The sequence below is a fragment of the Plectropomus leopardus genome, chromosome 3 (assembly GCF_008729295.1).
Source record: "Plectropomus leopardus isolate mb chromosome 3, YSFRI_Pleo_2.0, whole genome shotgun sequence".
NCBI classification, from domain to species: Eukaryota; Metazoa; Chordata; class Actinopteri; order Perciformes; family Serranidae; genus Plectropomus; species Plectropomus leopardus.
This window is the reverse complement of record NC_056465.1, coordinates 3,965,773-3,988,429: the sequence shown is the minus strand read 5'-3', so window position 1 is coordinate 3,988,429 and position 22,657 is coordinate 3,965,773. Positions and strand designations below refer to the sequence as shown.

Genomic DNA, 22,657 nt, shown 5'->3' with positions numbered 1-22,657 from the left:
TGGATGAACATCAGCAGGTTTATTTCTATTGCAGCCGCCGCACTATCTGTCATTATTTCCAATCCAAGGCGACGTAGGCGTGTTATGCAAGCGATAACAGAAAGGCAAGCCCCTAATATGTGGGAGCGGCCACGTATTAGGGATATCTGGGAGGTAGCCAACGATTTCAGAGAGGAATCGTGGATTCCAAAACTTCTAGATGATCCGATCAACTTTTAAAAAGTAATGTGAGGGAATAACACCTCTTGTAGCTCCTGCTGCATCACGAGGGAGCCAGTTCCTACTGACAAGCACATAGCCATAGCATCATGCAACCTATAAAAGCCAAAAAAAGTGTTTCCATTGCAGTTTTGCAAAATATGGCTTTTCTAAATCGTCTGAAATACCACCACATGTGAGCAGAAAAACTTTTTTGTAATAAATGGGAGTTTTCTTGATATTAATGCATTTCCATCAGTTGTATTTTATATTCGCAATTTCAATATGTGCAATATGAGGGTCAATGGAAACCTGCTGACGGTCTTCTTGGGATGCGAGAGGGACCACTCTATTGGATGCAGCTGTAATGTATGTATTGTTTAGATGGTTGCTATCAGAAAAATACATTATAATATTTAGCAATGACTTTGATTTGAATGAGCAGTGACTGTCCTATAAGCCTGTAGGTGTTATATAGTATGTAATGATTGTACAGGCAGTACAAACAAGCAGCCGTCCTCTGCCCTAATATCTCCATAAACACCGGCCATGCATGTTATCACTTGTGTTGCAAAGAAGGAAACTTGATTGATATGAAGTTAAATGTGTTGTGACAGCAAGAGGCACATTACCGCATATTGATAAGGTGTTACATTTTTATCACACCTCTTTGAGCGAACTGCCGCCTTTGATTGGATGTTTCATTACCCCGTGTTTGGGTTAATGAATTATGTATGTCAGATGATAACTAAAGGCAAATATGATTTACTTAGTGATATTGATTTCATATTGTGAGGGACGGAAGCTCTCTCGCTCCCATCGGTATGAATTCTCAGTAACACGTCACAGGAAGCAGGTCTTATGCTGCATGTATTTAATTGCCGTGTCCTGATTTTGCTTTGGTGGTGATTGATAGTCTTTGCGGGTCTCTCTCTCTCCCGTGCTCTCTCGCTGAGCTGTGACTTGATTTAAGATTTACTGTACAGGCCAGTTTGCCACTGGCAGCAGTCACAAGGGGAGAGAGAGAGCGAGATGGAGAGGAGGGAAGAAATGCAGAGACAGAGATTCCCTTCTCTCCCATCCCCCTCTCTGTTCCTCCACACTGTCAACACAGAGGACCCTGACTGCAGATGGTGGCCCCACAGCGCCACTGCAGTGGGACGGCGGTGGAGGAAACTACAGCGTTCTGTTTACAAACCCGTGGTCCTCCCCGGGCAGTGCTGCTGTCAGAAGGGATTTGAGCAGAGGGTCCCAGTGATCTGTGACTCAACAGGCTGCAGGTTTTCATTCCAACCAAACACAGCAGCAGGCGATTTACTTCATACTAAGCCTTCCATCTTGTTTTAGGTGCCCTGATCAAAGCTGCTGTTGTGTTTGAAATAGATTTCTGCATGCTCTACTGCTTAAATGTACTCTGCACTAGGGCTGCAGGATTGTGGCCAAAATGATAATCAAAGTTATTTTTTATCACATTTAAGACAGTTAGTATTTCTCACAATAATTCTTTGTTTTTAGGTAAAAACATTTTTATTGCACTTTTACAATAGTAATAGCACTGCTATTACTCCCATACTGTGCTATATTTCTGCTAATGTACAAATCTTTGCATCAGAACTAGACCAGTCCTTATTCACACCCAGAAACTAAATCAGGGTTTCCCACACATTTATTAAATTGTGGCAGGCTGCTACAACTAAAACACCATCCATCACAAATACATTTTTGGAGTTGGACTGGTTACTGGGAGTGCTATTGGAATATATATGTACCACAAAGTAATTTACAGGTCGTTTAGGGCAGAGACGGCGCTGTGAAAGTAATACTAAAACATTTATTCTGCATGGGCCTTATACCAACAAACATCTGCAAACAGCTCCATTGATTTGATCTGATCAGCTGTAAATGGATCAACAGATCATTAATTCAACCAACAAGAGACAAACTGCTGAGGAGGGAAAAAAAGTAAATCACCAGAGCACTGCTTTTACTTTGACTTTTTGCTATATTACCACTAATTAACAAATATTTGCTTCAAAATCAGGCTTAAAATAAGGTTCTCCTGTAGCTGATTTCAGTGTTAATTATCTATTGATTCATATTTGCCGCTGTATACCGCTTTTTTTCAGCGGTCACATAACAGTGTCACGCTGCAGTGCTGCTGTGCTGCTGTGAATTTAGACTGGACAAGGATTAATTTTATCATGGTAATGTTAGTGAAGCTATTATTCCCGACCTTCATGTATTCATTTTACTGCAGAGTGGTGGTTTATAGACTTGGGCAGTATCTTATTTTTCATAACTTCCTGAAATTTCATGAGGGTATACGGTATATGACAATATATGAACACAGTGCTAACCACAAGTAAAAAACATGCCTTTACTCTGCTCTGCTATTGCTGGTCGCCGGCTGTTAGTAGTCCTGTAATTTCTCCCTCCACCACTAGGTGTCACAGTGTCTTTCAACTTAGCTTCATGCTACACCAGTAGAGGCTGGTGGTGCATGCTGTGCACTACATACAATGAGTTTAATAGACAGATGAGTGCCTGTATTTATGACGTTTTTTCACAACATAACTTCAGGATTTCTATATACCCTGATCAGGTAATACCACTCATGCCTTCAGTATTCAGTTTTCACTGGCTGCAGCTGCAGAGTGCCTGTGTAGCGGTATGAGAGCTCCTTAAAAATGGAGGCTGTTAGTTTAGGGAGCGCTATGCTTTGATATGCAGCTGAGTTTTCTATGAGCAGAGCATGTATTTAAGATGTCAGTGTCGCAGTTGATCATGTTCATTTAATTTTGGGAATCCAAAATCGTAATGACGATTTCTATTCGATTCATTGTGGAGCCTTACTCTGCTTCCTCAAGTATAGACCATAAATTAAAATGCATTGCTATAGAAATAAGTTGAGAAAATATATCACAAGCAATGTTATAACATGTCCCAGATTTATTGATTATTTTTCTGAAAACAAGAAAAATATCAGTCATGAGAAAATTACTTTGTGCTTTTAACCTCTATTTCACCGTTTGCCTGTTTTAAGAAGACAAGATATTTAATCTACTTTGCTTAGAATTAAATAATGTACAACTCTGGCAGTTCACACTATTACACTTATTACTGTGCCTGAATGCATCCTGTGTAGACACAGATGGAGGACTGAGGCTGCTGCTCTGCTAATGTCCTGTTTGTACTATGCAGACATGGTGTAAATCGATGGGCCTAGAAGTTGCATGTCAGTCTAGTGTGGATGTGGTTGCTTTAAATTACAGTACACAATTGTACATTTATTGGGCGATTTATGCCCGCAATAAGCTGCAGGCACATTCTACTACCCTGTATTGATCTTTTCTTCCTTTGAGCTGGTTAACTGGCATCCCTAAATAAAACGATAGATAGGGTGAGGGAGTGAGAGGCTGTGTGACTGTCAGGGAGAATGAGAGCTTGCTGCTTTGTTTGTTACGTTATAATTTCAATCTTAATTGAATTTGAACTTATTGAATTTTAGCGTCCTGAATTTTAGCGTCCTGAATTTCAGCGTTTTGAATTTTAGTGTGTTGAATTTCAGCATGTTGAATTTCAGCATGTTGAATTTCAGCATGTTGAATATCAGCATGTCGAATCGCCGTCAGAGGCAGCAGAGCCTGTTGGTGAAAGAAATCCTTCCAACTGGCAGTTCAGCTAAGCGTACAAGAAAAAGAAACATGAGGAAAGTGAGGAAAGCAAACAAAAGGCTAAAGTCAAGAGGGAGTGAGATCAAAACAAACTTGTTATTAAAGTAAGATTTTTTTTCTTTCAGCCGTTGAGCCCTTTGGCTGAAACAGTTCGTAATTGGTTATGGTATTGTTTGCTAGTGCATGTTAAATATTCTTTGTTCCTACAAGATCGGGTTGTGTTGTTAATGCTCAAACTGGCTAACTAGCATCTTGAATCCATCACGTGGGTCATCTGGTTTACCTTTTTGAAACAGACTGCTGTTTCCTGTTGCTATGGAGAGTTATTTCCTCTCACACATTTAGCCATAATGCTCTCCATCACAGCGTCCGTCATCAAATGTTTCCTGTTGCTATGGAGAGTTATTTCCTCTCACACATTTAGCCATAATGCTCTCCATCACAGCGTCCGTCATCAAATGCACCCGTGCCATCCAGCGCGTGAGGCTGCTGCACACTTCTTCTACGGTCAAAATACCCTTTTAGGTGGCAAACATTCACTTTTAGTACCATAGTGTGGAAAACTGCACAAGCAAAAATTAAAAACCCATACAGATCATCATCTAAAATATGCCCATGTTTATGAAGAAAGAAAAAAATATATAGAATTGTCCAGATACATGTATTTTCACCTTCAACAGCAAAAATGAAAAATAGAAATCACACTGACTGGACCAAGTTGGACAATAGACCTAAAAATGTGAGGACCAGCATCAGGATCAACATACGCGCTAGTTGGTCGTTGACTGTGTTCAGGTTCAACTTTTTGGCCATTACACAGGCAATGTTAAGTGATGCAGCAGTTGGCCTTTGACGTCACTACTTTTTTAATGTCACTATCAACAAAAGAAAAACGTATTTTAGTGCTTAGATTTTTGTCCAAAAAGACACTTTTCTTGGCTGGTTTTTCCCACATACGGTAACAGTTAACAGACAACTGTCAAGTGTAGATCAACTTTTCGTGTTGATGCAATGAATTCTGCCTCAAACAGTTGCCAATTCAGCTGCAATAATGTAATTTCTGTCAGTTTTAGTTGAGAGTTTGTGTGTAAATGTTGCCTCAGAGCAAAGTCTGCAAAAAAGCTTGTATTTTTTGAGTTACTTGTCATGCATTTGGTCAAATGTGAGGATGATGAACACTGCCTTAAAGCTAGGTGTGGCATTAAGGCAATGGAGTTGTGGTGTTAAAAGCTGAAGTAGAGTTTACACTGAGGAGAAACATTACAACACATGCACAATGTAACACATAGGCCTAGTTATTCACTTTTTTTGTTTGTGTATTTGTTTACTGCATTCTACTTAAACAGTAATTTAACACATTTTTTAAGTGACCACATTTAAAGATACAACACCGTCTTAGAAAACATTAAGTGCAGTCACAGGTATTTATGTTTCAGGTCGCTCAGTCTATTTATTTCTTCAAGGATGTAACAAGAGATATCTATTTGAACCCATGAAGTATTTTTAAAATTAACTCACTGAAAAAGTTTCAAACAGTTTGTTTTTGCCCTGCTGAGGCATTTTCAACAGAAGCTGCCATAAATTTCTGTCATAAACACACAGTAACCGCAGTGTGGCATGGTTAGCAGGGAGCTGTAATGTTTGCAGTATGTAACTGTTGTAAATTGAAAGTGAAAGCAGCCCGACAGCTGCTTATGATTTAATAATAGCTTGAAATTAGAGTACAGTATGTGTGCAATGCCAGTGCCTCATGGAGCGGCTGCAACAGCTCATTTTAACATCACACAATGTTGCCATTTAGCATTGAGCTACTTTTGTAACATTATCAGTGTTGGGGCAAAAGCATTTTTTTATTTCTTTAATCGTTATGTGTCACCTATTTTAGTTCAGAGGTTTTTGCTGGTCCGTGAACACAGCACAGGCGGAGCTCTCAATTGCTTCTTTTTTTTTCCCTCAGCAGCAGTTTGTGACTCACAGTATGTCGATCCATTCAGAGCTGATCACATCAGATCAATGGATGAGAGGAACAGATGCTGCGAGTGAAAAAGAAGTTTGAGACCTGCTGCTCTGTCTATGCCCCGAGTATGCTCTGTGCTCCATGAGTGTGAAGTAATGCATATACATACATAGGATATACATACTTCAGTAGTGCTGCTAATGATTGGTCCAGCTCCAAAGAATAGTCAAACTATTTGTGGCGGCAGATGTTAGTATCATGTCAGGCTGCCACAAAGAAATTAATGTGTAGGGAATTTCTGATAATAGTGAAGTTACTTCAGAGCTGAAGTCATTGTCTGGGGTGGTTTGCATTTTTTTTGTCTAATTGCTGTATATCTGACTGTCAGGGTCCAGGCACAGAAACATGAGAGGAACAGAGTTGTTGCCTGTCTCTTGGGTGGACAGATCCCCAAACAGCTCAACCATGGCAGCTTTATTCTCCTGTGAAGGTGATGCAACTGGCTCTGTGGAGTCTGCTGCTGCTGCTGCTGCTGCTGCTGCTGCTGTTGTTGTTGTTGTAGCTCGACTGTGCAGGTTGAGCAAATGTTGTCACTGGTCACAGGGGTAGACACACTGAGCCTGTCTTCCTTTACACAATGCCATGTGTGTTGTGTAATTGTATGCTGTTTGCTGTTGTAGTGACCAGCTTCCCCTCAGGTTATCATTAAAGATTAAACTCATCTCCTCTAATTACCTGTTGGAAGTGTATAAGATGATAGCATCCCCATGTGAGTTTGTTGATCATGTTAGTCAAGAAAACAGAAAATATGTAAAACAGTCTGATCCCGAGTGCGTCCCGCCCACCCTGGGTTTGACATTCTGCAAATGTTAAAGTCACAGGTCATGCTAAATGTTTTGCAGTACCAGACAATGAAAATCTAACATCCTGGGAAGTGAAATGTAACCTCAGGCTCACAGTACCCATGAGAGTGTTTCATCCATTTAAATGCCATTAAATGCACAGAAAGTCTCCTTCTCCTGGGAGTGGGGGCTGCAGACACTGAGCTTCAGGCATTACATGGCTGATAATTCTCAGGGGAAATGGGCTTTGAGCTGCTTCTTATTTGGGATCGGCTCCCTGGCTCTTTTTTTTTTAAAGTTGTGGTTCCAAACCGTTTAATTCATGAAATCGCAGAGCAAAGTCATATTGTGATCCACTGACATACACAAAGTGAAAATGTCCTACCTTAGGAGAAATCCTGGTGATTTCTCCTCCCTTGTAAGTTGATAGTATCTGGAACCCAAATGAGTTTATAAGATGATTAAGATGCCAGGTGAAGGAGAAGCAGCTTGGAGAGACAACACACTTTAAAGGTCTAGTGTGTTGGATTTAGAGGAATATATTGGCAGAAATTGAATATAGATTAACTATGTTTGTCATTAGTTTATAGTCATCTTAAAATTATAAATTAAGAATCATTGTGATTTTGCTAGGTCCTCCTCCACGGAGTCCACCATGTTGTTTTTACACGGTATTGCTAAAAATAGGCCTTAGACTTCTTCCTGATTGCCAGTAGACTAGAGTCGTGTGCACAGCTCTGCAGCAGACAAGCGTGCCTTTCTGTTTTTTTGTTTTTTTTTAAACTGTTGTGTCACTTTCGGTGTCACAGGAACGCTGGAAAAAGGTTATGAAAACTGTACAAAGCAGCATGGAGGCCAGTGAAAAGGTTATGGTGATTACTTCTTTTTGGTGCAGACGACTTTGGGACAATGTTTGAGCACTGCTTGGGTTGAGACATTGCATCTCGCCAGCAGTGAAGGGGCTGAAAGTAACACTTTCACAAGAATGTTGCATTTCCATCACTGCCCATCGGAGCTAGAGCTGATAAATACCCATGACCACTGCAGAGTCATTTGAGCCAGGTTTGAATGCTGATTGAGTGAATGCTTCCCCATTACATAAAATAGCCAGTTGTTAGTTGGTGGTAGTGGGTTTTTTGTGCAGTGGGAAAGAGGCTAAACTCCCTCACACAGGAAAAGTTTCAGGTGGTTGAAATTTGTAACCTACGCTAGATGTTACTAAATCCTACCCACTAGACCTAAAAGACAACTGTATTTAACACTATAGAAGCAGAGCTGAAAAATGTTCAATCTGTAAATTGACTGATTTGCTGCACCTCCTGATAAGTGCATACCAGCATACACGTAGCAAGCTCTTTTATCACATGGGAACCGAGAGCACATTTCATCAAAATGTTGTAGTTCCAGCAAAGACGGCCGCCACTATGAGAAAGTGCACCGGCACTTTCTCATAGTGCCATCATAAATCATAAATCATCCAACACTGGCCTTTCAGCAACAGAACATACCCGATTTTGATTAAACAACCTTAAGCTGTTGAGGTTGTGAAGAGTCGTAAAAAGTTGAGTGACGCATTTTACTGTTCATCTGAACCCTGCTGAAACTGGAACATTCAGTATTGTCACATCATTGGTGGGAAATGTTCTGGCTGGGTGAACCTGTTGAGAAACCTGATGTTAGATGGTTATGTCATGTATGGGCCTGAGGCCAGATGGGTCTGAATAGTCAGCCAGGATCTTACTTCCACCTGGTATTATCATCCGATCTGTATGTGGATAGTAACAACAGATTAGGTCAACTTTGCATTTCCACCTGTCATTAGAATATGTTCTTGTTATCTTGATTCTGCACACATTGTGATTGTATCTTAGTATGCAAAAATTGTGGCAGGAGCTTTATCTTTTGTTGTGACGGTTGTGAGGTGATGGTAGATATATAGCATTGACATTACAGTAATAGTAATGTGCTTGCATACATTGGATTGGCCTTGACGTGTGTGGTGGTTGACATTCAAGCAAAAAACAACCTACCTTTGTAGTTAAACTAGACTGGACTTTGGTGTGTTCTGGGTCAACCATGTTTTCTATTTTCACAGTCATTTCAGTGCTTAAATAACCTTTATTTTGGCTGTTTCTTCTAAAGGCCTCATGTTAGGTTCCATACTCAAATTATCTTTACTGTTGCATTGAGCAGTAATGTTAATGGTGAGTGTTTGCCTTCGCTGATGAATCTTTCTTTGTGTTTTCCAGGCTAGGTGTGTGCGTGCTGACCTCATGGTGTAACAGGAGTAAAGATGAGCATTAGCAGTGATGAGGTCAACTTCCTGGTCTACAGATACCTACAGGAGTCAGGTAACATATCCATAATGAACCAACTTTTATAATTGCTTACTTCATTTCTACATAGTGCATAGTGCATTGTCTGATTGTCTAACAGTCTGATGTTACATGCAATTTCATTGTGTTTCCCATTATTTCTAAATGTATGTATTTCTAAATTTCTAAATATGTTTTTGGTTCATCATTGTGAGTTTGGTCTATCAAAAAACTATACATTAGTCAAACAGGTCACCAAAGTAATGATAAGCAATTTGTTTTTTTTCAATCAATACAAATGATTAAAAGTGTTGAAAAGGAAAAAAGAACGAACGTGAGGATGAATTGTTGATATTTTTATCAATGCCTCTGTTCTTGCAGGGATTAGGTTTTCAGGTTGTCCATCTGTCCATTCTCATGAATGGGATATGTCAACAACGCCATGAGGGAATTCCTTTGAATTTAGCACAAACATCCACTGAGACTCAAGGAGTAACTAATTAGATTTTGGTGGTCAATGAGCAAGATCACTGTGACCTTGCATCCATTTCAGTCTTGCAAACACGTCATCTCATTAACATTGTGATAGAATTTCTTCAAATTTGGCACAAATGTTCCCTTGGAATCAATGACGAGCGGATTAGAATTTGATATTGAAAGGTCAAGGTCATTGTGACCTTGCATATGTCTCGTTGTCGTGGACGCAAGAACTGAATAGTGCCTTTAGGAATATTTTTTTTTTTAAATTTCCTTGAGAACGATTGGTTCTATGTATGTAAATTGTGCACCTTCATGCCTCCATTTTACACAGACCTTGTTTTGGGGCTGTTATCTCCGTTTTTGGCTCAAAGGTGAGACCACTCTGTCCTTTCTCTCCGGTATCAGACGTTATATACAGAATGGTGAGGCGACAATACAGCGTGATATTCCCACCTTGAACAGGCAATGTGAGTGCAGCCACTGTCTGTGTGCAGTGTGTGTACTGTCCTTTTCAGAATAAACCACACAGTGAGATAGAGTGAGGGGGTTCCCTCTACTTAATATGTCAAAGATGGTAAAAAGACTGAAGTTATGTAGCAGCTCTACACACATACTTGGAGCTGCCTAAGTAGTGACATTGGGTGCACACGGGGGGATGGACGTGAGATCATTTGGATAAGAGACTGTGCTTTTCACAAAGACAAAAAACCTTTGATGATTAAAATGAGTCTCCAAATATGCTTCAGTGGCCAATAGGCTCGGAGGCTCCCTGCTCTGTAGGTGTGACAGTAACCTTTATCTAACTGAGGTGGTGAGCCATGTAAACCAAAACCCCCACATCACTCGAGGACGAGCTGCCAGGAGGCTCAGTTCAGCTGGCACTGCTCAACTGTTAGGTGTGTGTGTGGATGAAACTTCTTATGCCTCATATCATATTTATTACATCATATATTTTGTAAGGCACAGATGGCGCATGTAAATTGAGAAATCCTCTCACAGATGTATTGTGTTTCCATCTTTTATTGGAGCATGAAAGTGGAGCAAAAAGCAATGAGGAGTCTGTGAGAGAATAGAGGCCCAGCCAGACAGAGGAGTCTCTGCTCAGCTGCTGAAATTTTTGTCAAAATGGTCTTTTAAGTTCAACATATAGATCCTTTTTGTTTATTGAAGACAGATGTTGCAATACAAAATATCTCATCTCTCACCCCCCAAACAAACATGTAGCCAAGTGTGAGAAAATGCTCAAGAAAGTGACAAGAATATAATAGTAGCAGGAACAAGACAGCCTCGTGGCAGTGGACCAAACAACAAACTGTAGTTCTTCAATAAATAACGAGGTGAATAGTATTTCCTGTGATATACAGTCTGTTTTTGCCCGCCAGTGTTAAAATATTTTCTCCTCTCCCTCTCTAATCCTCTCCAGGGTTCTCCCACTCAGCATTTACGTTTGGTATAGAGAGTCACATCAGCCAGTCCAACATCAATGGTGCTCTGGTTCCCCCTGCTGCCCTCATCAGCATCATCCAGAAGGGCCTGCAGTACGTCGAGGCCGAAGTCAGCATCAATGAGGTGGGATCTCCTCTCCTCTCCTTCCCTCTTCTCCCCTCTCTTCTGCTCTCTTCTGCTCTCCTCTCCTCTCGTCTCCTCTCCTCTCGTCTCCTCTCCTTTCCTGTCCTCCTGTCTCCTCTCTAACTGGTTATTTGTCCCACTTTGTAGGACGGCACATTATTTGACGGGCGGCCCATTGAGTCTCTGTCCCTGATTGACGCCGTGATGCCAGACGTGGTTCAGACGAGGCAGCAGGCCTACCGGGACAAAATGGCCCAGCAGCAGGCCGCCGCTTCAGCGCCGACATCGGCCACCGGAGGCAGCATCGCCGGCAACGCCAAGAACGGAGAGAATACTGCCAATGGAGAGGAGAACGGAGCCCATGCCTTAGCTAGTGAGTGATATAGAAATAGAAAAGGACATGAGACGATGGTTAACTGCATGCTTTGAAGAGAAGAATAAATGTTTGACAAATTAGTTCAAAAAATTGGAAGTGTTAAGTTAAGATGCAGTTTTTTTTTTTTTACCTTGGATTCCTTGTCAAGCCAATCTGTTGAGAATTGCTTCACCTTGTAAATATGGACTTCAAAACTGTTTTAAAATGCAAAATAATTGAATTGAAAATGTGATTAAAAAATGCGATTAATCAGGATTAATTATTGAAATTCTGCGATTAATCATGATTTAAAGAATTATGTGACAGCCGTACTTTATATGTATATTTTGTCTAGTAGAGAACACTGTGATAGTAGGTCACTCACACTCTTTGACAGTGGTAAAGAACCTTCCAGAAAGCCTGATGACTATGTGTTTTTGAAACATTTCTGTTATTTTAAACTTGACCTCCTATATTGCTGTGCGTCATCCGTCAAATTCTTTGCTTAGACAACCACGCAGACCTGATGGAGGTGGACGGAGATGTGGAGATCCCCCAGAACAAGGCCATGGTCCTGAGGGGCCACGAGTCCGAAGTCTTCATCTGTGCCTGGAACCCAGTCAGCGACCTGCTGGCATCGGGGTTAGTCAACTTGCCTTTCAAACCTTCTGACACTGATGTTACATGCTTGTTCCAACATGTGTGCCTTGATATTGTGGCAGTGTATGCCTTTATTAGTCAGCTTTCGCAGAGACATGTTAGAAAATGAGGTAGAGAAATGCAACAAAGTCGGACTCAAACTGAGTCTTAACTCCTAAACCACTGAGGAGTCCCTAATTTTTTTTTTTTATAAACTCCAGCTGATAACCAAAGATCATCAACTGATGAAAGGAGTGGCTTAAATGTTTTGCACACATTTGAATTTTCAAAGGAAGGAAGTCAAACAGTTCATTGCATAAAACATTAGATTATTTGCCATAATCAAAGGCCACAGTTAAAGGTGGGGGAAAAATCAAAACAGTGTTGTATCACTATATTTTTGTGTGGCAATATAGTGCCACAGACGACAAGTATCACACTTATTATGTATTATTTCAATTATCAATATTACATATACAAATTAAAACTTTGGTAGACACTAGAATAATAAAATGTTTTAAATTGTTTTTTCAGGCCACTAATACAGTTTGGTAAAATAAGAATTATTAGAGTGAGAAGAACAGACTTAATCTTATCAGATAAAGAAGATGTTGACATAGATTTGCTTCAGGAACATAATTTTTATTTAAAAAAAGGTAATAAATAACAATATATATATATATATCACATGTATATCACATGTTTAAAATAGCAATAATGTTGGGGCTTTTTGTGTGTGTGTGGGGGGGGGGGGGGGGTTGTAAGTTACACAAATGTTCAGTTCATATAAATACCTCAAAGACTACCTCACTGCTACAATTTAAGATGTTTTTGATTAAAAAAGAAAAAAGTCATTAGCATTTGCCGAGAAACAATGTGGAGCCAAAAGGAACCAGCTTTCTAGGAAAATGTGGTTAATGTTGCAATGTGTCCATCTGTGTCAGGTCTGGTGATTCGACAGCTCGTATCTGGAACCTGAGTGAAAACAGTACGAGCAGCTCCACACAGCTGGTCCTGAGACACTGCATACGAGAGGGAGGGCAGGATTGTCCCCAGCAACAAAGACGTCACCTCGCTAGACTGGAATGTAAGCATTCTAACATGTACATATGTAACATGTTGTCATGCTTCACGGCAACCGTATTGTCATTTATTTTCTTCTTCTTTTTTTTTTATGATGGTTTCCAGTTTACATAAAAATACTTTGATTGCTGCTAATTATTTTTGATAATATGAATCCAGACATGGATATAAAGCAAAAAAACCCAAACATGCTTTATCTGTAATATCCTGCATGTACAGTCCTGCTTACAAGAGAAAGGCAAATTGCAACAAATGGCTCATCACTGAGGAACTTCCAGAGCGCTGTGAACATAACTGTTGATGAAGTCCAATGGTGGAAGATCATCAGAGTGGAATTTTCCTTTAGTTCAGCCAGTGGATTGTAAACCAGAGCCAAGGGCAGAGGCAAAACATTTCCTGGAAAGCGTCCATGCTGATGGAAAACACAGAGCTCTCTCCTGAACCCAGCTGAATCACTAAAATGTTCATTGAGTCTGCACTCTGTCAGGATAATTCTGAAACTGCAAAAGACACCGCTGGTTTGTGAGCGTGTCTAAACTGGCCTGGCCTGGCTCATCTGTCCAACACACACACTCTCACTCTCTCGAAGCCACTCTCACACTTCTCTCTCTCTCTCTGACAGAGCGAGGGCACGCTTTTAGCAACAGGCTCCTATGACGGTTTTGCCAGAATATGGACGAAGGACGGTGAGATGACTTTAATCCATTAAACATGAGCATGCATTATTTTGTCATAGATATAGGGCAGAATTCAATATCAGGAGTAACATAATATAAAATTGTATTGATATGCAATTGTTGTAATATTAGTAATATTAGAGAATGTGGAAACATAATGACTGAGCGTGGGTAATGTGTTTTTGCTTATTCTACTACAGTCTGTTTACCACATGGCTTAATTGAACAATCCTTGAACAATGCTGCCACCTAGAGGCAGCTTTGCATATTACTATTCAGGTGTTGACCCATTTTGTGTTATTTCAACCCTTAAATTGCTTGTTGTCATTGACAAATTTGATGCTTACAGTTTTCTTTCTTTTCTGTGTGTTTTGCTCCATAGGGAACCTGGCCAGTACACTTGGCCAACACAAAGGTCCCATCTTTGCCCTGAAGTGGAATAAAAAAGGCAACTTTATCCTCAGCGCAGGAGTAGATAAGGTAAACCTGCATCTGCTATCTGAATCAGCTCAAGGTCACATGTAGAATGATTATGCTCTATGTATGAACTGTCACATCATTTAAAGACACTGGCCTGAGGCTCGCATTGGCACTTCAATTCTTTTGGTATCTGTAGGGCTCCAGAACCAAACTGTTAAGTCGCATTTATTGACCATGTAGCGCCAGTGCAACTGGCAAATATAATTAATATATAGACTGGAGATCTGTTTATTATAACAGCACCTCATTTACCTTAATTATAATAGCACTTTATTTACCCTAATTATAACAGTGCTTTGTTTACCCTCATTATAACAGTGTTTTATTTAACATTAATGTAGCTGTAGTTCATTCATCTTTATTATAAAAGTGTTTTATTAACCTCTTTTATATCAGTACGTGCTTATATGTATTACAATAATGCTGTATTTCCCTTTCTTAGAACAGTACTTTGACTTCATTGAACAGTACTTAATTTACATTCATTAAAACAGTACTTTATTTAAATTTAGTATAGCTGTGCTTTATTAAGTTTAACTACTTTTCTTTTACTGTTAGTATAAACATAACTTTACTTACCCTCAGTGTAACAATACTTTCCCTTTAGTGTAACAATGCTTTATTTACCACACTTTTAATAGCAATTTTGTGCTTTTATTATAACAGTACTTTACAAACTTTATTGTAACCATTGTTTATTTTGTTCTTTAGTATGTTAGTAGTATACAGTAATTTAAAGGAGATTTTAATATATCAGGATATATATGATGTATCATGAGAAAAAGCCTAAAATATCATGATATTATTTATAGGCCATATCACCTAGCCCTATTGCTCATATAAGGTTTTAAAAAGTCAGCCACACAAATGTTCTGTATAGTCATTTGAGAGCCCTAACTGTATGTGTTTCTGTCCTGCCAGACAACAATCATATGGATGCCCATACAGGAGAAGCTAAACAACAGTTTCCCTTCCACTCAGGTATGACAGCGTCTCTTCTTGTCTCTTAGAATTTTCCAGCTCTGCCGTTTGATTTTGCTAACATTCATCTCTCTGTCTCCTGCAGCTCCAGCACTAGATGTGGACTGGCAGAGCAACAACACGTTTGCCTCCTGTAGTACAGACATGTGCATTCACGTCTGTAAACTGGGACAGGACAGACCCATCAAAACATTCCAGGGACACACAGTAAGTGCTTTGAGAGAGCGTGGGTGGTTTGTGATGTGTGTGTGAGTGTGTGCGCATGCGTGCGCCCGCCCACCAGTATATGATAATACATCCATATCCTCATTACTGACGTGTATCTTTCCAAAGCACTCAAAGGAGACAGGGAAAGTGTTACTGTCACTGTTCATTAATATTTGGGCAGAAGTGGCTTGTAAGCATTTGGTTGGACTTTTGTAACATAAATCGGTTTTGAAGGTTTTGAATTTCATAACACCTTCATTTTAAATGGTTTCCTCCGAATGGCACAAACACACACCATACTGTATATACTGTAAATCTTCAGCTGGGTCTCTGTGTTCGTGAGCTTCCACCCTTTCATCCCCTTTCTTCTCTCCTTTCAGAATGAAGTAAATGCAATCAAGTGGGATCCCACAGGGAACCTGCTAGCCTCCTGCTCAGATGACATGACGCTGAAGGTGAGCTGAGACCTAAATCTGAAGAAAAATATTGGACATCTTGTGTTATTATCACTGATAACTTTGCCTCTAAACCTTAATTAAAGTAATGATGTGTTCGTGATGACTGGGGATTCTGAGAAAGTGATGACAGACTGCGGGCAAACTGTATATTGACTAGGGCTGCTCGATTATGGCAAAAATTATTATAAATAATAAAATAATAATGACGTTTTTTTTTTATGGATATTGAAATCAGGATTATCTAACAATTATTTTAACATGATTACTCATGTTGGGTAACACATCTTGCTTATTACTGTAGTTTGTTCACATTCACAAACCTAACCCAACTAACCCAACTGATATAATTTTACAGTACATAAGTTACTGCATCAGTAACAGCAAATACATTTGAATAATGTTTGAACAAGCCAGGAGTCTGATTTCCGTAGTTCTTCCTCTGTCTCTGCTGAAATTGTCAGTTTGACCAGGCATGCTTCGGATATGGAAGGGTATAAAACATGATAAAACACCTGACTGTACATTTAATGTCACACACTTAAAATCTATTACAAAAGGATAGTACAACATCTACATAAGATGTGTATATAGTAAAAACAAAAAAAACAAACAAACAAAAAAAAATATAATATATATATACACACACACACACATAAATACATAAAAAATGGACACACACACACACACATATATATATATAATATATATATATATATACATACATACATACATATACATACACACACACACATATTGTTTACTTATAAACATGGCCATACAAAATAAAAAACAAAACAGGGCAACATTGTTAGACTCATCATGCCGCAAATAATAATTGTATTTTGATTACTTGTTTTGAAGGAAGCTGAAAAAATAATCGAAATTGAAATTTTGATGAATTGCACAGTGCTAATATTGACTTGTGTAAATGGTCGTCACTGCTGTAGGCTGCCTATTAATACACCAGTATTTATTGAAACATTAAAAGCAAGGTTTAAATGTATTTCTTTTTTTTCAGATTTGGAGTATGAAGCAGGATTCGTGTGTCCATGACCTGCAGGCCCACAGTAAAGAAATCTACACCATTAAATGGAGTCCCACCGGCCCTGGAACCAACAATCCCAGTGCTAACCTCATGCTAGCAAGGTGAGTGTGTGTGCGTGTGTGTGCGCATGCAACAACAAAGAGATGCTAGTTTAGCCAAAAAAAGGACATAGGTACAATCTGGCCCTTTAACTTTTCATGTGAATTTCCTAATAATTTAAATAAGTTCAATTAGTATTACTCTTTTTTGTCATCTCAGTTCACCTCTAATAAGAGATGATATTCCAAACCTTTTTGCTATGATGAAAAAAAGGCAGTGGGCAGCTGTGGCTCAGAGGTAGAGCAGGTCATCCTCTAATCAGAAGGTCAGCGGTTCGATCTCTAGCTCCTCCAGGCAAAATGCCTCCCTATGCCCTATGGGTGAATGATTACTGAGTAGCAGGTGACACCTTGTACGGTAGCCTCAGCCACCAGTGTGTGAATGTGTGTGTGATTGGTTGAATGTGACAATGCAGTGTGAAAGCCTGCATTCAGTTTTGAGTGGTCAATAAGACTAGAAAAGCACTGTAAAAGCACAGTCCATTTACCATGTTAGCATAAATTCTAAGTGGGTTACAATATTCCTTGTACGGTACTGATTCTTTCTGCCAAAGTCGTGATTCCCCAGCAGCATGTCTCTAAACCTTCTTGTTCCTGTCTCTTTCTCCCACAGTGCATCGTTTGACTCCACAGTTCGTCTTTGGGACGTGGAGAGAGGCATCTGTATCCACACGCTGACTAAACACCAGGAGCCAGTGTACAGCGTGGCTTTCAGCCCTGATGGTCGGCATCTAGCCAGTGGCTCCTTTGACAAATGTGTGCACATCTGGAATACACAGGTAGTAAGAGAATGGAAGGGTGTGTGTGTGTGTGTGTGTGTGTGTGTGTGTGTGTGTGTGTGTGTGTGTGTGTGTGTGTGTGTGAGAGAGAGAACTGTGGAATCTGTTATTGATAGAAACCAAAACAAAATGAAACCAGTCTTTAAAACCAGTAGTTTTTAGTAGTTAGTAAAAGTTAGTGAGAAATTATTACAAAATAAAAGAAAAAAGAAAAGAAACAGAAAAGAAGAAAAAAAACAACAACAAAAGATCTGGCAAAAGTGCCCCCCCCCGTTTATGGAAGAAATCACATTAAGTTGGGCATGGGGCAGGGGGTGGTCATTAGGTGTCCTGTCTTTTCCATGACTGTAGTTTTTTTAACCCCAGGTGACAAAAGTGGTAGTTAAAAGCTGACATCAATAGCTTTAAAGCCATAATGGCTTCCACCTTGTTCCAGCAGCAGCTTAGGAGGAAAAGTTCTGCTAACCGACTGTATGCCATCTGCTCAGCACCTTAAGAGATTAGCAATTTGAATGTTGGGCTTGAATTCACCATGTGGACAGAAACACAAGTCAACTGCTGCCCTCGAGTGGCCAAAGAAATGAGTAACAACAGTTTTATAGAGTATCTTGTTCAGTTTTATTTACATCATTGGGTTAACTTACTGTTTAAATTGAGGCAAAAAAGAGAAAAAATGACCAACCTTTTGTCTGTCCCTCACCTCTCTGCTTCTGTCTGTTGTCTGTTCTTTTGCAGACGGGCGCTTTAGTCCACAGTTACAGAGGGACGGGGGGAATCTTTGAGGTTTGCTGGAATGCAGCAGGGGACAAAGTGGGAGCCAGCGCATCAGACGGATCTGTAAGTGTTTTTTTTTTTCACTTTTAAGCATAGTATAACATGTTAAAATAAGGACAAAAAAATGCCAGTATAGTGTGTCAAAAAAAAGAAGACTTATGATAGGTTGTAAAAAAAACTGACAAAAAAATGTTGTATGTCAAAAACTCAAACATAGCCATAGCATATATGAAATAAACCCCATCAGAGTATGGTATGTCAAAAACTAGTATATATACCATATCAAAAAAACTGTCAGTAAACGCTATAGTGTACTGGAGGGGCGTGATTCGGAGGAACGGCCTGTCTGATCTGAATCCGAGCGGTGTTCAGATCAGGCACCTTTGTGCCAGTCATGGTTTGTCCATTTTAAACACCATGTTCGAGCACAGGGATGCTCATAAGTGTACTTGGTACCAGAGCTCCCTAGGCCAAAGATTGATGATCGACTTTATGGTTGTATCTTCCGATCTGCGGCCGTATGTCTTGGACACTGGTGAAGAGGGAGCGGAGCTGTCAGCTGATCACCACCTGGTGGTGAGTTGGATCGGGTGGCAAGGGAGGCTCCTGGACAGATCTGGTAAAACCTAACATGTAGTGAGGGTGAACTGGGAACGTCTGGCGGAGGCACCTGTCTGCGAGGTCTTCACCTCCCACCTCCGGAGGAACTTCTTGCACAGGTGTGGGAGGAGTTGGGGGGGCCATGGAGGAGGACTTTCGGTTGGCCTCAAGGAAGTTCTGGCAAACCGGGAGATGCAGGGCTTGTCAGTCTAGTTGGAAAAATCCACACGCATGGGGTGAATTTTTTTCGCCACCTGTTTTTTCTTAATCCTTGAAGTGTCTACTTTAAGATTCTGGGAGGTCCCATGGAGTTTATTTTTAACCCTTTATCACACCTATCCGGAACCTGAAAAAGAAAAAAAATGAAAATGGCATAACAAAGTTAACAACATACAAAGACAAATGAACACATTTTCCAAAACAATTCTGACCCACAAAATTCAATAAAATTACCATTTTTAAGATTGCAACATATCTTGACTCTATTTCGGGGCAAAAAGGCAAAAAACAAGCAGAAAACCTGTAAAGCACATCTTTATTTTCTTAATTTATTAATAATCTGTAAGGCCTACTGTTGTGAAATTGCCACATTTATTTGAAACTGTAGTAGAAACTAGGGCTGGATTATGAAACACAGGATAAGATGTAGATTTCCTTTGGTTATTTTTAAAATTCCGTTAATGCTTCCCCACTAGGATTAGGGTTAGGGTTGGGGTTGGTGGCAGCTATGGAAGTGGGCCTACCAAAAAGTTTTCCAGAGTAAAATGGTTAATAGCACACAGCAGACCTTTATGTTAGAGTCCTGCAGTCAGGAGAGATTGGCCTATTATGCAAACCATGTCAGTGAACTATTACAGCAAAAAACAACCAAAAAAAAGCAAAAAACTATACTACTACTCATCATCAACATCATCATTACTAACGAGATCATCAAAGTCTGTCTCTTGGATCTCCATCTCTTCCTCCTCATCATCATGCTTATTGTCGGCATAATCTCCCTCCCTTTCAAGAGCTTCGCTTTCTTGGCCAGCACCTCAAAGAAAGAAGGAGGGAAGATGGGTCCAGTTGTCCAGACAGGCTCTAACACCCCTCATCCATCTTCTTTTCCCAGTCCATACCCTGGCATTCTCGAATATTTCTTGGTCTGCTCTCTTGCAACAGGCGACTCTGAAATTGGCTCGCTGTCTGTGAGGGGGGAGGCAGGCGTTTGAGGTCTACTTTGGAGTTTGAATCTAGAACTTCATCAGCACCCACTGTTTTTTACAGCATTTTGGCCCGCACAGCATCAACTGACCTCATCTGAGCATGACCATACATATTGGACCTCATCTGTCACAAGCCCCAATGTGCCAAGCTGCCTAAAAGCCTTCTGGAATTTAGGGTACTTCTGGAGCTTCTTGCCCTCACGAACCTTCTGTTGGTAGTCCATGTGTTGATGAATCACTTTGAGTAGCGAAGAGTCCTTCAGGGCGGCATCAAGGTTCTCGTGGCTGCAGCAGTAAATAAGATTGACGAGGGTCACGTGGTATCTCTGGATTCTCCTCATCAGGGAAAACATTGACCAGCAACTGTTGGAGTGCCTCTGTGTTTCCTACTCTGGAAGTTTGTAAGACGCTCAGTCTTGCCCTTGAATTTTATCTCTATCTTGTTACAGAAAATACACTCACTCAAGAAGGAACATTGAGTGCCTTCGGATTGATTCAGGTCTGATTTAGATTTGTACTTGCGTAGAGAATCCTTGATTGATGGTGCTGATGATGATTCACCAGATGTATAGAAGCCTTTGCAGCTTGTAAGCAATCCAAGTTCTTAGTAAATCTCTTTAAACAGTTTTAATGAAAGCCCACTGTCAATGGTATCCGGTCACAGATATCCAGTCTCATGGATAATTAATTTATTGATATGTTCACAGCTGATCAGAACGATAGATAAGAGAAGATATTTGCAGATTTTTGTAAGTGAAAGGCAGTTTTAGGCCCAGCAGAAGAACAGTTTAGTTTCACTTTTAATGCCCCTGATGTTCTGCTGCTCTCCTCTGCCTCTACTGCGTTTTAAATCACCCAACAATGTTTTTAATATAGCTCTTCTCTCTTTCTCTTTCTTTTTGTCATTATTGTAAGTTAATTGTTATTTACGACATCTACTGTATGTCTGTCCGTCCTGGAAGAGGGATCCCTCCTCAGCCACTCTTCCTGAGGTCTTCCATATTTTTCCCCCCCATGACAGGGTTTTTTTGGGGAAGTTTTTCTGAAGGCAGTGTGAGGGTCTAAGGACAGAGGGATGTCATATCATTTACCCAAACTGTAAATTATGTTTGCACTGCCATGCTTAGTGCACACCCTGAACAGTACAGCCCTTTACAATGCAGTATTGTGCAGTGTAACATCCCATCGAGTGCTGGAACACACCACAGCTGACTGTGATTTTGAGTGTGTTCAGAGGAGCGAGAGCCTTGAAAAAGGCCAGAGTTGATGGATGCGTGGAGTTGATCTTAAAGGGTATTTGCATTTTTATGTCTTAATTTTGCAGTTTTACTTTTAAAACGTGAGTTTTGCTTCGATTACAGTAATACCAATTAGATTATCTCAAAGCACAGTAACCTAAATAGGTTCTCATTACACCTAATGAGAATACTTTAACTTCTGAAGAGCACTGCAACTTGCCACCAGCCAGAAATACTGTATGTGAAAGTGGCTTTAACATGCCAATAATCAGGTTCATTCATTTTAACCGATGATTTTAATATTCATGGACTCTTTCTTTAAAGCTAGTTAGCTTTATAAATAAAATTGACTTGAGTCTTAATTAACAGTCCATTTCCGTTGAGACTGTAGCTGCCCATCTTTGTTAATAATGGGAAACACTACGAAAAGTATGGCAAAAAATGTGAAAATACGAACATGTCCAGAAAACAGCTGAAAACCACACAAAATAGCATGTCGAGAAATGTCATAGTATAAAATGTCGAAAAAACATTGAAAACATCATTTACACATTGTATAGTATGACGTTTTTATGCATTTTAATGCCATTTTGGAGGACATAGTATGACATCTTGTTGATAGTTTTTTTTCAAGATAGTATACTAGTTTTTGTTTTTTTTTAAATTTACATACTACACTGTCTTTTCCCAAAGTGTCATATTTTTGTCAGTTTTTTTAACATACTACACTATGGCATTTGTTTTTCATACCAATATAGCATAGCATGACGGCTTTTTTTTGACATATAGTTGTCATGCCTTATGCCTTTTGTTGACATAGTATACTATGACTTTCTTTGAACATAACTTTTTTTCTTCTGCTTTGTTTTTTTTTCTTGAAACATAAAATACTCTGTCCTTAAAGTATTATAATTTTTTTTTGGAATACTATTCTATGACTTTTTTAAAAACATAGTATATTATCTTGCTTTTATCTTTTATATTTTTGTTTGGCACGATAAAC

General features: G+C 39.8%; 1 protein-coding gene across 1 annotated transcript in view; it reads left to right on the top strand.

Annotated features, from left to right (window-relative positions):
- The window catches only part of tbl1xr1a (tbl1x receptor 1a), a 63,730-nt gene that overhangs the window by 35,875 nt on the left and 5,198 nt on the right, over positions 1-22,657 (top strand). Inside the window, 15 exon segments of the mRNA XM_042513136.1 lie at positions 8,921-9,022; positions 10,890-11,035; positions 11,183-11,408; positions 11,900-12,032; positions 12,974-13,076; positions 13,078-13,116; positions 13,735-13,798; positions 14,172-14,269; positions 15,191-15,203; positions 15,206-15,250; positions 15,336-15,457; positions 15,838-15,912; positions 16,934-17,061; positions 17,672-17,837; positions 18,573-18,674. Coding sequence (XP_042369070.1) covers positions 8,965-9,022; positions 10,890-11,035; positions 11,183-11,408; positions 11,900-12,032; positions 12,974-13,076; positions 13,078-13,116; positions 13,735-13,798; positions 14,172-14,269; positions 15,191-15,203; positions 15,206-15,250; positions 15,336-15,457; positions 15,838-15,912; positions 16,934-17,061; positions 17,672-17,837; positions 18,573-18,674 — 1,518 coding nt within the window. The 5' untranslated portion in view covers positions 8,921-8,964.